This window comes from Poromitra crassiceps (genome assembly GCF_964638095.1).
Source record: "Poromitra crassiceps genome assembly, chromosome: 12".
Taxonomy (NCBI): domain Eukaryota; kingdom Metazoa; phylum Chordata; class Actinopteri; order Beryciformes; family Melamphaidae; genus Poromitra; species Poromitra crassiceps.
The window spans coordinates 34,971,541-34,986,540 of record NC_139632.1 but is presented as its reverse complement, the minus strand read 5'-3'; the positions used below and the strand labels follow the sequence as shown (position 1 = coordinate 34,986,540).

At 44.9% G+C, this 15,000-nt stretch overlaps 1 protein-coding gene across 1 annotated transcript in view; it reads right to left on the bottom strand.

The window, feature by feature from the left end:
* Nucleotides 1-15,000, bottom strand: part of LOC310786189 (contactin-associated protein-like 4) — a gene marked incomplete at both ends in the record, with an annotated part of 140,428 nt that overhangs the window by 32,228 nt on the left and 93,200 nt on the right. Inside the window, 6 exons of the mRNA XM_083647362.1 lie at nucleotides 576-746; nucleotides 2,310-2,437; nucleotides 6,018-6,180; nucleotides 6,745-6,945; nucleotides 8,071-8,190; nucleotides 14,195-14,301. Coding sequence (XP_083503488.1) covers nucleotides 576-746; nucleotides 2,310-2,437; nucleotides 6,018-6,180; nucleotides 6,745-6,945; nucleotides 8,071-8,190; nucleotides 14,195-14,301 — 890 coding nt within the window. The remainder of the gene's footprint in view (nucleotides 1-575; nucleotides 747-2,309; nucleotides 2,438-6,017; nucleotides 6,181-6,744; nucleotides 6,946-8,070; nucleotides 8,191-14,194; nucleotides 14,302-15,000) is intronic.

Here is a 15,000-nt window from a genome sequence, read left to right as displayed (position 1 = left end):
TCACGCTCCACGTGTAGGAGAGAGATGACATCTGTGGCTAAACAAACCATCATCCCTCATGGGCGATGGCGACACGGGAGGGAGAAGCTGTAGTGGCATGGCAGTGTGGAACTATATGAAGAAAAGCCCAAACTTAATTTAGAGGCTATTCTCTGGCCAAGCTCAGTATTAACAGCAGTGATAGAGACACAGAGCGCCCTCACTGGCTGTCATAATAACAGCAGTAACAGTGGTGCAGGCAGAGAGGTGGGTGCTGCCGTAAAACAATGCTGTGATTTCCCTGAGGGTCACACGGAATTGTTCCCTGGAAGGTACCAGGCTCGAACCAGCGAGCCTCATGTTGGTAGGAAGGGAATGTAAAAGCTTTCATGAACTGGGTCTAGGTTGAGTCACTACTGGGTTCTTAATGGGTGATAGATGACATGACATGACATGACATGACATGACATGACATGACATGACATGACATGACATGACATGGTGATAGCTGAGTGATAGTAGAGATAGCAGAGAAGCTAAATGAAAATCTAGTGATATGAGATTGACACAGATTAGGAGGTTGAGGCTTGACTCACAGCTCAGCTCGATCCTGATGAAGTCCTTGATGCCCAGGTTCTCCAGGAAGACGCCGGACGAGGCGGTGGTCTTGAACAGGAAGGAGATGTCTGCACTCAGCTCCCCGTGGAAGGTGGGGAAGTGGAGATAGGACGTCTCCTTGTCGAAGAACGCCGCGTTCCAGAAGTTCTCTGACGGAAAAACCAAGGCTCCATTTACTGTTCGGTTAAGAGTAAAATGCAACCGTGTGCAGATATCTCATTTTGGAAACAAATCTCTGAAAAAGAAAACTCTATTTTTGATGGTCTAACAATGAAAATCACGTCGCAAAACAAATGAACCAACTGCTCAGCTAATTAGCTGACAGCGAAGGCATAACTCCAGCTACACTCATTTACTCCAAGTTCATTTATCTTGCAGCACAATTATTTATTTATCTACGCGGTAAGCTAAGAGCTGCAATTACAGGCAATCAAAGGAAGAGAAATATGCCATTTAGAATGGTTTATAACATTTCTTTTTATTAGAGAGGCTGTTATCAATCAGAGGAAAGAGCATACAGGCAATAACATTTTAATAATAGCTCTGCATTTGGCAATTAGTGTGTGACAGCAACAAACCATTACCCTGCTGCAGGAATGACACCATTACAGATCTGATACTGGGATTTCTTTTGTTTCAGCGAACTGTTGGAAAACCCTTCCATCAAAACACTTCTATTATCATTATTATTATAACTGACAACAGTAGGGGGCCACGGTGGCGCAGTGGTAGCGCTGTCGCCTCACAGCTAGAAGGTCCTGGGTTCGATTCCCACCTGGGACGCTGTGAGCCTGTCCTCGAGTGCCCACCGCCCGGGTGGGGACCTTCTGTGTGGAATTTGCATGTTCTCCCCGTACCCCCTGGGGGTTTCCCTCATATAGGAACCCCTCACCAAAAAAACATGCAATATCCTGGTCCTGGTGAAGTGGTGCATCCTCTGGTCGTTCGGAGTGAGGGGAATCCGAAGATCCTCCCACGTGCTATGTCCTACCGGTGAAGCTTCCCCTGTCAGGTGAAAAGAAGCGGCTGGCTAACTGCCCATGTCTCGGAGGAAGCATGGAGCCAGTTTCGGCTCTCCCCAGATCGGCAGAGGGTGGAGCAGCAACCAGGATAAACAAATCAAAATGAGCACTAATGGGAGATAAAAAATGGGATAAAAGAAGTCGGGGAAAATAAAACAGTGTTTTGTTACCAGAGCCGTGCAATAGAGCACAGCAGGAACGAGTCCGGAAGTAACGCTTTGGTTCATCAGGGGAAAAGTGAATGTGGTTTTAGAGTGGGGATTTCACTTCAATGCATCAACTAAGGTGTGGTTAACAAGAGTTTATGGGAGTGCAAATTCGGGTTCAGCAGCATAATCTTCACAAACGTGAATAACTTTGATGACTTTTGGAACGTAAATGTGAAAGTTTTTTTTTTTTTACGTGATTTTTTTTAGAAACCGCTTCAAAAGGCATAACAGTGATTAACGTTCGTGAAGATTATCTTGCTGAACCCAAATTCGCGCTCCCATAAACGTTTGTTAACCACAGACCTTATTTGATGCATTGAAGTGAAATCCTCATTCTAAAACCCCATAGACCTTTTCCCCCCGACGAACCAACATGGCGGCGATTTCTGGTTAAAAGCCTACAAAAAGACGTTGTCGCTGCGGTACAAGCAGGGGCATGATTTGATACCACTGAAGCATCAAGCGTCTGAAGGGGACTTACTGTCTCCGTGACACCGTAGCGGTCCCACCCTGTAGGCGGCCTCTGAGCCGGGCCGCTGGACGTCTCCCAGCACCAGAGACCTGACCGGGAGGCTCGCCCTGTGGGTGAGCACGCCTGAGTCATGAGCCCTGCAGGAGGAGGACGAGGAGGAGAAGAAGAAGCAGAAGCCGTGCATTAGATTCTTTCTTTGTTAGGTAGGTCAGGTTAGGATAGGTTTAGTCTCAACGCCAGACCCATGAGAGCTCTTATGCGGATACACTACGTTACTGCATGCTGCAGAGCTCTCTCTGGGTCTGGGACGCTTCCCCCTCAGCCAGCTGGTTATGGGAGGGAACCGTTCACTTGGCCAGTGATTGGCCAGTGGTGGATTCAGTCCTCCCCAATCAGTAACGACTTTGCGATCAGACGACACGGGAGGCGCAGCCCATTTTTTTGAACCGCTCTCTCATCGGTGCTACGACCTGTCACTCATTCAATTTCAACCCGCCTTCAAAAACCAGCAGTGGCTGTTAACTGGCACAGACTCACTTATGTAGTATGCAGAGCGCAGCGATTCAACGTAATATTTGAGTCTGGGGGAGAGAGTCAGACTAGGGTAGGTTAGACTGTGTTGTCTTGTGTTGTGCCCTCTCTCTCTCTCTCTCTCTCTTCACTCTTCTCTCTCTCTGCTCTTCTCTCTCCCTCCCCTCCTCCTTCCCTTCCTCTCCTATTTTATATTCTTCTTCTGTTCTCTCTCTCTCCCACTGCACTCTCCCCGCCCCCCCTCCTTTCTCCCTCTCCTCTCTCTTCTTCTTTTTTCTTGCTTTAAGTTCTTCAATTCTGTTTATTGATTGCGGTTAGCTAGATCTAGCTCGACATATTCGCTGTAAAGTCATCCTAGACGACGTGCTTGTGAATTAGGGCTATACAAATAAACTCGACTTGACAAGAAGACAAGCGACGCAAGAATGAAGAGTGATCAAGCAGAGAGAGAGCTGGAGAGGAAAACTTGCACCCACATCAACTAACTTTTAATTGTGTCTGACACTTAAATTACTGTGCCAATCCATCCGCACGACGTTCATTTGTTTTCATAGCATTCGAGCTGACACGACATGTCGGCCGATCGTTTGTGGAACGGTTTTCAAAAGAACGTAGGCTGAGTGATTCATCTGTACATGCACCACACGCGCGCGTGCCACGCAACCACACACACACACACACACACACACACACACACACACACACACACACACACACACACACACACACACACACACACACACACACACACAGTGTTGTTTGATAAAACTCTCCCAGTCAGCCTCAAAGCTGGAAAAATACAGCTCAATGTGGAGAATCTGATGAAATATTGACGTGTGTGTGTGTGTGTGTGTGTGTGTGTGTGTGTGTGTGTGTGTGTGTGTGTTATTGACGGGCAGGAGAAAGTGTTTAAAAATGCAGTCGTGTCGATGAGATTTTGGGCAGGAGGGGCGCCAGACGGAGGGAAGGGCTGGACCACGGAGATGGTGGCAGGATCGGTGACAACATGGAGAAAATGGGGTCTAAGTACAGAATTGGTTTATACAACATGGGGAAGGTGACCTAAATACAGAACGGCTTACAGCGTGGATAAAGGGGTTTAAATACAGGGTTGGATCAAATGTAGAGGGGTGTGTTTTATTATCTGTTCTGTCCCGTGCGGCAGAATGGGACCATAATTAATGTCCCGACTCAAGATTAGAGTGATGTGGGCGTCCAGGTAGTGCAGCGGTAGAATCCCTGCCTACCAACACGAGGGTTGCAGGTTCGAGCCCCCGTGTTACCTCCTGCTTGGTCGGGCGTCCATACAGGCACAATTGGCCGTGTCTACATAGGTGGGAGGCTGGATTAAGGGTTAATGTGTCCTGGTCGCTGCCCTAGCGCCTCCTCTGGTCGGTCGGGAATAGCGTCATCCTATAAACAACTCCCATAATTTAAGATCAAATAGCTGGTTGAAATTCAAAGTGCCAATGATGCGAACAGAATGTGGAAAAAAGAGTCTCTCTTACTTTGGTCCCTGGTCGTGGAACGACCTGCAGTCCCGTTTGAAACTGGTCTCTTCCATTCCTCTGTCCAGTTTTAAACATGCTTTATCTGAAGTTCTTACTGCAAGCTGCTCCTGCAGTAATGTCTAGTTTACTTTGCCCTTTTGACCTGTTATTCTTGTTATTCTTGTTTTTAGGCCATATGTTTTTACGTTCTTGATCTTGTGTTATTTATTACCCTTGGATGTGGTATTTTATGATGTATTTGGATGTCCCTGCTTTTTTGAAAAGTTTCAGCTTTATAGCCCTGTTTTTATGTTTCCTTTTATTTACTGTAATTTATGTTGATTGTAACCTGGCTTGTAATTGCTGCCTTCTTGGCCAGATCACATTCGCAAAAGAGATCTTGTATCTCAAATGTCTTATCTGGTTAAATAAAGGTTAAATAAAAAATAAAAATCCTCCCACGCGCTATTTCCTGCCGGTGAAACTCCGGTGAAAAGAAGCAAGAAAGAAGCGGCCGGCGACTGCACATATATCGGAGGAAGCATGCGCTAGTCTACAACTCTCCCCAGATCGGCAGAGGGGGTGGAGCAACGACCGTCCCAGCAGGGGGGATTGGCCAAGTACAATTGGGGAGAAAAAAGTGGGAGGGATCAAAAAAAAGAAAAGAAAAAAAGATGAGAGCAGTAACACTGAATCATTTCACACGATAGGAGACAGACAGGGACACACGTACTGCAGGAGAAAGTTCTTCTCGTTAATATGTTCCTCGGCGATACTAATTATACCACAGAGTACAGAGTGCAGAGAACTGTGAAAATGTCACTCTTTATTATAAAGTCCCCAAATCATGAATATGAAATGACACTTTCATAACCTTCAGGAGTTCGCCTTGTTCATAATGAACACACCAAGAATATTACTTTTGCAAGCTGCTTCTTTCAAATTGTTTTTTTTAAATAGACATCAGAGTCGGGTGATGGTATTTCTAATAATATCCTCTGCTACAAACACGGTTTCACAGATAGCGTCTTAAAATAAAATCAAGGCTAATTACTTTTACCACATTAATTACTAAGCGATTGCTATTGATGGAGGATAAAGCACACAGCTCCATGACGGGAGAAACTGAAATACACATAGCAAAGGAAGAAAGGATCGACTGCAAATCCTTTCGAAAATATCTCGAGGGGCAAACATGTTCTCATTTCTCATTGGCGTATAAATTGTATGCATTGAAAATGGTGAGCAATGTAAAGATAAAGCACACAATGTATTTGAATGTAATAATACACCACATAGGGCAGAATAGTGAATATTTGAACAAATTATAGATGGACTTGAATTTGGATCCTTTTTTGTGTGTGTTTATTTTAATGGCTTTAATAATGAATGAGGCTCATTATAAAGAACAAGGTTCATTATAAAGTTGGGGAAAGTAGAGAAACAGACCTCTTAACTTCTCCAAAGATGGACGGCTGCTCTAACAAACCTGCAATTGCCATATTTATAAAGTTGCTTATTAAACTAATAATAAAGAAATGCAATGATATACATTTTCTATCGACTCCTTCACTCCCTCCACTCTCATCTCACACCTAAATTTCTATCATATATCTGTCTTACTTTTCAGAACTTCATGCAAAACAAAATACTATTGTATTGGATGCAGTGGATGGAGCAGGATAATGTACAGTACCATGTCTCTAGGTCGGCGTCACAGTTGCAGTAGTGTTTTGGGTCCAGACAGCTGTCCTGCAGGCCGCAGGCACACTGATGGCTGCCTGGTGACGCCCCGCCCCAGTAAGTCTGCACCTGCCCCGGACCAGGACCCCCCACCCACCAGCTGAACGGAGACCCCTCTGAAACACACACACACACACACACACACACACACACACACACACACATCATCATCATCACATCATCATCACCATCACATCACCACTCTGACAGATTCCTATTCAACACATTATGTGACACGGTCTGGTCAAAGGACTAACAAGTGGGCAACCATGAAATCAAATCGCAGATGTCAAGATCAAATTTGTGTTGTTTGTTTGTTTGTTTGTTTGTTTGTTTGTTGGGGGGTTCTCCCATATTACGCATGTTTAGATGTTGAAGAATGCACTCAATATAACAAACAACAGTTTTAGGATCACTAAATACTTAGCTAACTAAGCTTGTTCAAGGCAAACCAAGTACGACTATGAACGTTCAAATACGCAACAACAATTTGGTGGTAAAGCAGGAAGTAAAGCAGGCCTAATCAATACCATTAATTGTTCTTCCATTCAATTTAGGTGTTCCAGTGCCAGGGTCATTACGTTAATGTTATTGATTACACCTGCTTTACCTCCTGCTTTACCACCTCAAAGTGGTCGCTGTGAAATGGGCCTATTATAGGCGTCATCAAGATGCCTTACCTGGTGTGTTGAGGAGGCGGGATTTCCTGCAGTGGTAGGACAGTTCCTGCTCACAGTGCTCTGATTGGCTGATGATGGCTGCGAGCTGCTCCTCTTCAGAGGAGTAGTCAAAGTGAACTGAATGCTGGTTCCCCTCAGGAGACGCTCGCACCTGCGTTAGCTCTGTGTTGTTATGCTGGATCTCCATCCAGGTCCGCTCCTCTGGTAGAGAGAGGTAGAGAGAGAGAGAGAGAGAGAGAGAGAGAGAGAGAGAGAGAGAGAGAGAGACACGAGAGAGAGAGAGAGAGAGAGAGAGAGAGAGAGAGAGAGAGAGAGAGAGAGAGAGACAGACATAGGGGGAGAGATGGGAAAGATAAATTATTATTATGAAAGAGAAAAAGAGAAAATGGGGGGAAGAAATGATAACCATTATTCCGCAAATGTTAATGATGTCCTGAGCGGAAACAGGAAGAACAGAGAAAGGGAGGGGAGGAGAGAGGAGGCTAATAGTCGCAGCCCTTTCACAACTCAAAAGAGCCAAAAAGGTCCCATCTTGAACAGTTCCCATCTTGAACAGTTACCCCCCCACCCCCATTTTTTATCCCATTTTTATCCCCCATTAGTGCTAATTTTAATTTATATATCCTGGTTGCTGCTCCACCCTCACTCCACCCAATCTGGGGAGAGCCGAAACTGGCTCCATGCTTCCTCCGAGACATGGGCAGTAGCCAGCCGCTTCTTTTCACCTGACAGGGGAAGCTTCACCGGTAGGACATAGCACGTGGGAGGATCACGCTATTCCAACGAGTTCCCCTCCCTCTGAACAGGCGCCCCTAATGACCAGAGGAGTCACCACTTCAGCGACCAGGATATTGCATGTTTTTGGTGTGGGGTTCCTATATGAAGGAAACCCCCAGGGGGCACGGGGAGAACATGCAAACTCCACACAGAAACGCCCTTTTGACGACCCCACCCAGGCGGTGGGCACTCGAGGACATGCGGACGGGCACGCACTCCTTCAGCGCTCACAGCGTCCCAGGTGGGAATCGAACTCAGGACCTTCTAGCTGTGAGGCGACAGCGCTACCACTGTGCCACCGTGCCCCCATTTTGAACAGGTTCAGTGTGACAAACCGGTGTGTGTGTGGTGTGTGTGTGTGTGTGTGTGTGTGTGTGTGTGCATGCGCGTGTGTGTGTGTGTGTGTGCATGCGCGTGTGTGTGTATGCGCGTGTGTGTGTGTGTGTGTGTGTGTGCGCGCGTGCATGCGTGGGTGTGTGTGTGTGTGTGTGTGTGTGTGCGTGTGTGCGCGTGTGCATGCGTGTGTGCGTGCGTGCGCGTGTGTGTTACCTGTCATGTTACAGTAGATGAGCTGGGGTCTGATGGGTCCGCTGCCGTCCACGTCGATGTAGTAATGTCCCGATGCGTTGCCTTTGTGTTTGTACGCCTCGCACGACTGCTCGTACACGGCTGAGGAGAACAGCACAACACACGCATATCAACAACAATAATAACTCCTGTGTGAGCGGCTCAGTGGACGGCGCTATCGCCACTGGACTGGAAGCTAATTATAAAATCCATTTCTGCATCACTTCATCATCACAGCGGTGTTTAAAATCATCTGGTGGCTGCTTTTTCATTTACGGTCTGTTCAATGGATACATTTGGAGTATGGATGGCCGCGGTGGGAATCACACACATAAGCTCATAATAGTGTTTGTGCCAGGCTGTAATTAGTGTTATGTGCAAACAACAAAACCAATGAAATGAACAATTTAAAAAACACATAAATCAATTAAGAACAGTTATGTAAGAATAAAGCCGGCAACTATGGGACTAAAATAGGCGAGAGGAAATGATATCAAAGCCTCTATAGTTATGTATTCTGGGAAGCCAGAGTCTATGTCTTTTTTTTCTGATTTTTCCCTCATTTTCTCCCCAATTGGACTTGGCCAATTCCCCCCTGCTGCCGCGGTCGCTGCTCCACCCTCTCCTAATCTAGGGAGAGCCAAGACTAGCACCATGCTTCCTCCGACACATGCGCAGTTGCCAGACACTTCTTTTCACCCGACAGCGGGGAGCGTCACCGGCAGGATGTAGCACGTGGGAGGATCACGCAATTCCCACCAGTTCCCTTCCGCCAACATCTTAATATTTTATATTTTATATTTAAACTGATGAACACAAACAAGTCATCCTCGTCGTCATGTCACGTCTCAAGTCAAGTCAAGTCCCGAATCTTCAACTTCCAAGTCCAAATCAAGTCTCAAGTCATTTATTTTTTAGTCAAGTCGCAATAATAACTTAAGTTAATAACTTAACTTAACTTAACTTAACTTAACTTAACTTAACTTAACTTAAATTAACTTTTCTTGCCCAAGACATTTCCTTGACATGGCCTGAGAAAGGTTTGGACAAATATCAACACTAAGATCAAACACAGAGGTGAACGGTGTGTGTGTGTGTGTGTGTGTGTGTGTGTGTGTGTGTGTGTGTGTGTGTGTGTGTGTGTGTGTGTGTGTGTCAATAACAAAATGTAACAACTGTTTAAGTTACATCATCATCATCATCTCAATTAAAATGTCCTAAGTGGGTGGGCGGCACTGGGTGGTGTCTGTTAAGCCCAGTTTAGACCAAAGATTCACTGCGAGACAAGTTGAAACTTGCAACTACTTGCAACCAGCCCCTGCAAGTTGACAGGCTGAATTGCTGGCAAGGCCATCAGCCTGTATACACTGCACACACACACACACACACGCACACACGCACACAGATTCGATCCAGAACTGATCATGCCACTCAAGCGTGGATATATTCATACTTGGCAGTGTAATGAAAGCCACAGTCTCCCTAATTTCTCATTTGACTCACCTAAAAGATCTTTCCTACAGCTTCCTCTGCAAGTCCAAATCTGTTTATCTGGAAAGAACATTCTTTCTCCATTTCTGTCATGCTTCCTCTATCTCCTCTCCCTCTGTCTCTGTCTCCCCCTCCTTTTCTCTCTGTCTCTCTCTCTCGCCGCCTCGCTCTGTTCCCACTCTCCGCTTCATCTCTCCATCGCTACACCTCTTTCTTCCTTTTTCCACCTGTCTCTTTCTATCTGCGTCTGTCTCTGCCTCTGATCAGTGGTGACACAGGCCCGCGGGGAGGGAATTGAATTGAAATGATTTGGCGCTTCGTACTAAGCCTAACAAGACGTCTTTCATTTCAGTTCAAATGTTCTGACCTATATAGCAATATTCAGAACTGCTTAGATCAGTGGTTTCCCAAACTGTGGTACGCGTACCCCTAGGGGTACGTGGAGGTACTACAGGGGGTACTTGAGAGAGAGGGGAAAATGGAAAAATGTGAAGAATAAATCATGAAAATAAATGAAACGTTGAGATAAATCTGCTCAGGAGGCACTAATTGCAACTCTTTCACTCCCTTTCTTATTTTGTAATATAATATTCTTCAAAAGGTGGGTTATCATTCATTCATTGCATCATATGCTATAGTTTTCTCTTCTAGTTTTCTAAGCAAAATGTTGCAGTCAGCTAAAGGGGGTACTTCAGAAGATTCAGAAATCAGGGAAAGGGGGACTGAAACCAAAAAAAGTTTGAGAACCACTGTCTTAAAACCAGAACAAAACAAAAAAACGATGAACATTCCCCCATTTTAAGCGATCAAAATGTGTTTTTATGACAGCTACTAACTAGAGACAGTCTTACGATGGGATCACACCAGCCACGATGGCCGCCGGGGAGCAGCGCCCTTGCTTGGTTCACATCCATTTTCAAATCCAGCCTTCATTTTTATGTCAACTCCACACCTGTAAAGTTACGTGACTACATCTTAACTCCACACCTGTAAGGTTACGTGACTACATCTTAACTCCACACCTGTAAAGTTATGTGACTACATCTAAACTCCACACCTGTAAAGTTACGTGACTACATGTTAACTCCACACCTGTAAAGTTACGTGACTACATCTTAACTCCACACCTGTAAAGTTACGTGACTACATCTTAACTCCACACCTGTAAAGTTACGTGACTACATCTTAACTCCACACCTGTAAAGTTACGTGACTACATCTTAACTCCACACCTGTAAAGTTATGTGACCACATCTTAACTCCACACCTGTAAAGTTACGTGACTACATCTTAACTCCACACCTGTAAAGTTACGTGACTACATCTTAACTCCACACCTGTAAGGTTACGTGACTACATCTTAACTCCACACCTGTAAAGTTACGTGACTACATCTTAACTCCACACCTGTAAAGTTACGTGACTACATCTTAACTCCACACCTGTAAAGTTACGTGACTACATCTTAACTCCACACCTGTAAAGTTACGTGACTACATCTTAACTCCACACCTGTAAAGTTACGTGACTACATCTCAACTCCACACCTGTAAAGTTACGTGACTACATCTTAACTCCACACCTGTAAAGTTATGTGACCACATCTCAACTCCACACCTGTAAAGTTACGTGACTACATGTTAACTCCACACCTGTAAAGTTATGTGACCACATCTTAACTCCACACCTGTAAAGTTACGTGACTACATCTCAACTCCACACCTGTAAAGTTACGTGACTACATCTTAACTCCACACCTGTAAAGTTACGTGACTACATCTTAACTCCACACCTGTAAAGTTACATCTTAACTCCACACCTGTAAAGTTACGTGACTACATCTCAACTCCACACCTGTAAAGTTACGTGACTACATCTAAACTCCACACCTGTAAAGTTACGTGACTACATGTTAACTCCACACCTGTAAAGTTACGTGACTACATCTTAACTCCATACCTGTAAAGTTATGTGACCACATCTTAACTCCACACCTGTAAAGTTACGTGACTACATCTTAACTCCACACCTGTAAAGTTACGTGACTACATCTTAACTCCACACCTGTAAAGTTATGTGACTACATCTTAACTCCACACCTGTAAAGTTACGTGACTACATGTTAACTCCACACCTGTAAAGTTACGTGACTACATGTTAACTCCACACCTGTAAAGTTATGTGACTACATCTTAACTCCACACCTGTAAGGTTACGTGACTACATCTTAACTCCACACCTGTAAAGTTACGTGACTACATGTTAACTCCACACCTGTAAAGTTACGTGACTACATGTTAACTCCACACCTGTAAAGTTACGTGACTACATCTTAACTCCACACCTGTAAGGTTACGTGACTACATGTTAACTCCACACCTGTAAAGTTACGTGACTACATCTTAACTCCACACCTGTAAAGTTACGTGACTACATCTTAACTCCACACCTGTAAAGTTACGTGACTACATCTCAACTCCACACCTGTAAAGTTACGTGACTACATGTTAACTCCACACCTGTAAGGTTACGTGACTACATGTTAACTCCACACCTGTAATGTTACGTGACTACATGTTAACTCCACACCTGTAAAGTTACGTGACTACATCTTAACTCCACACCTGTAAAGTTACGTGACTACATGTTAACTCCACACCTGTAAAGTTACGTGACTACATCTTAACTCCACACCTGTAAGGTTACGTGACTACATGTTAACTCCACACCTGTAAAGTTACGTGACTACATCTTAACTCCACACCTGTAAAGTTACGTGACTACATGTTAACTCCACACCTGTAAGGTTACGTGACTACATGTTAACTCCACACCTGTAAAGTTACGTGACTACATCTTAACTCCACACCTGTAAGGTTACGTGACTACATGTTAACTCCACACCTGTAAAGTTACGTGACTATACATCTCAGACTTTCAGGATTTTCAAGGCCCGCGGAAACCATGTACAGAAAGTTTTATATTATGACTTTTATTTAGTTTTATTATTACCATATTCATACTGATGATGATATTTCATACACATGCACACATTTGCATATGAGATAGAACCTTTTTTTTCTGAGTGGATAAAGTACATTTCTGTTTTGATATCAATGTCATTTTGAGAAAATGGCCATAAAAGCTTTTTCAGTTGCAGCTCATTTTGTGCTCGCCTGTAGCTCGCAGCTGGCAGAAAAACATAAATTAACTATTTACAGTTGTTTTGATGATTGTTCTGTAGGCGTAGATTTTACAACTGCAAAAGTTCCTAAATATATCTCAAAATTGACCGATCCAGTCAAAATTTCCATTTTTACCCGCTTTAAATAGCCAGGTGTTTAAAATTAGACTTTTCTCTTTAGGATTTTTGGCTCCAACAGGAAGCATTATGTTAATGATTGCAAATATATTTGAGAAAAATACTGAACTCTGCACACGTTTCTTTGAAGTCAGACAGGAAGTGCACAAATTACCACTACGTTCCCGTGGCAACGAAGTTAACAGCCCCTTTGGGTGGCTCGCCCAGACAGTCATAGGGGCAGGCATGGAGGAGAAGACTGTAAAAGAACATTGCTTACAGAAACACCTTGTTCCTCGTTACAGTTCCATTCCCCCAAAGAGAGTGTTTGTTTCTTTGTTTTTTCAGACGATGACCCACCCCCTACGGTGAGTGTCCCCTAGCCGATCTGGGGAGAGCCATAGACTAGCACTATGCTTCCTCCGACACATGCGCCGTTGCCAGCCGCTTCTTAGGGTTAGGATCACGCTATTCCCACCAGTTCCCTTCCGCCCCAAACAGGCGCCCCGACCGACCAGAGGAGGCGGTAGTGCAGCGACAAGGACACATACCGCTAATCCGGCTTCCCACCCGCAGACACAGCCAATCGTGCCTATATGGACCCCTGCCCAAGCCGGAGGTAACACGGGGGCGCCAACCTGCGACCCTCATGTTAGTAGGGATGGAATCTACCGCTACGTTACCCGGACGCCCTGCCACATCATACCTGATGGGACTGGAGTGACTAGACTAGACCTAGGCTAGACTTAGACATGGAAGGAACACACACACACACGCACACACACGCACGCACGCACGCACGCACACACACACACACACACACACACACACTTTAACTGGGGAAAAAGGGCCAGAGTATCTGTAGGTTGCAGAAAGCCAGACTTTTTAAAAGCAGCGTAATTTCATAAAGCTAATTTGGTCCCATTTGTTACTTCAAATTGGATTTAGAAACAATTTACCTAGCAAAATAAAGAAACACACACACACACACACACACACACACACACAGTCTGTCAGCCTATTTCCAATTGAACAGAGCTAATGAAAATTCAGAAACGATCAAGAGCGCAGCCTGCTGCATTGACTAGATATCACCCAATGCAAAGAACCTGAAAATAATATATTTGCATCAGAATTAAAGAATTAAATGGAATTATACATTTAATCTTTAAATTCCAGGGTGGAAAAAGAAAAAGAAACCTGAGAGTGAGCAAATGTGAAAAGTGTATTGAAGGCATTTCCATACTAAGGACTTCAATTGAGATAAGTGAATGTAAGAGTCTTTGAGACTTGTTAAAAGCCCTGCACACTTACAGCTGTGGCAGGTGGCTCCTCTGTAGCCGCTGTTGGAGCAGTTACAGTGGAAGGTGCTCCATGACTGGCTACATCTACCTCCATGTTCACAGTGACTGGGAGAACACCTGTGAGAGAGAGAGAGAGAGAGAGAGAGAGGGAGGGAGAGAGACAGGAGAGGGGAGAGAGAGAGAGGGAGGGAGAGAGACAGGAGAGGGGAGAGAGAGAGAGAGAGAGGGAGATTTCAAAAGTTCTCTCAAATGTTTCTCAAGGATATTGGCGCAGAGGGACAATAGGGACAATCTTCTGAGCAGGTGTGTGGAAGCATGGCTGTATTAAGTGTGGGAGGGACTTGAATAGAGACAGTCGGCATGTGTGGGAACGCCCACAAAATGTTATACGGCTGGGGCGCGAGTGGGGTAAAACGGCCCATATATCTCAATGGGCTGACTCACCAAAGGACGGTGCTGCGGCTGTAAACTACAGGTTTGGGGATTCTAGAGCAGAAAACAAAACGTCTGTTCAGATGTGCGTTTATTGAATCCCCGATCGTGTCTGCCTGGGCTGGGCTAGCAGCTAAATTCTAACTTTGCTGAATGGCTCGAACGGGAGATTTACCCCACCCTGACCACTCCCCCAGCCAGGCTGAGCCAGCTATCCCAGCGTCTATGACGAGACATCGCCTCCAACCTATGAAAGACTCCAAATGAAAAGTCTCCATCTTTGAAATAAATGTGTCAATGCCTCTATTTGACATGTCTACTGAAGTGCAGGTGTGTTCAGAGCAGCAGCTGGTTGGAAACATCTCTTTGTTGGCATTGTTACCT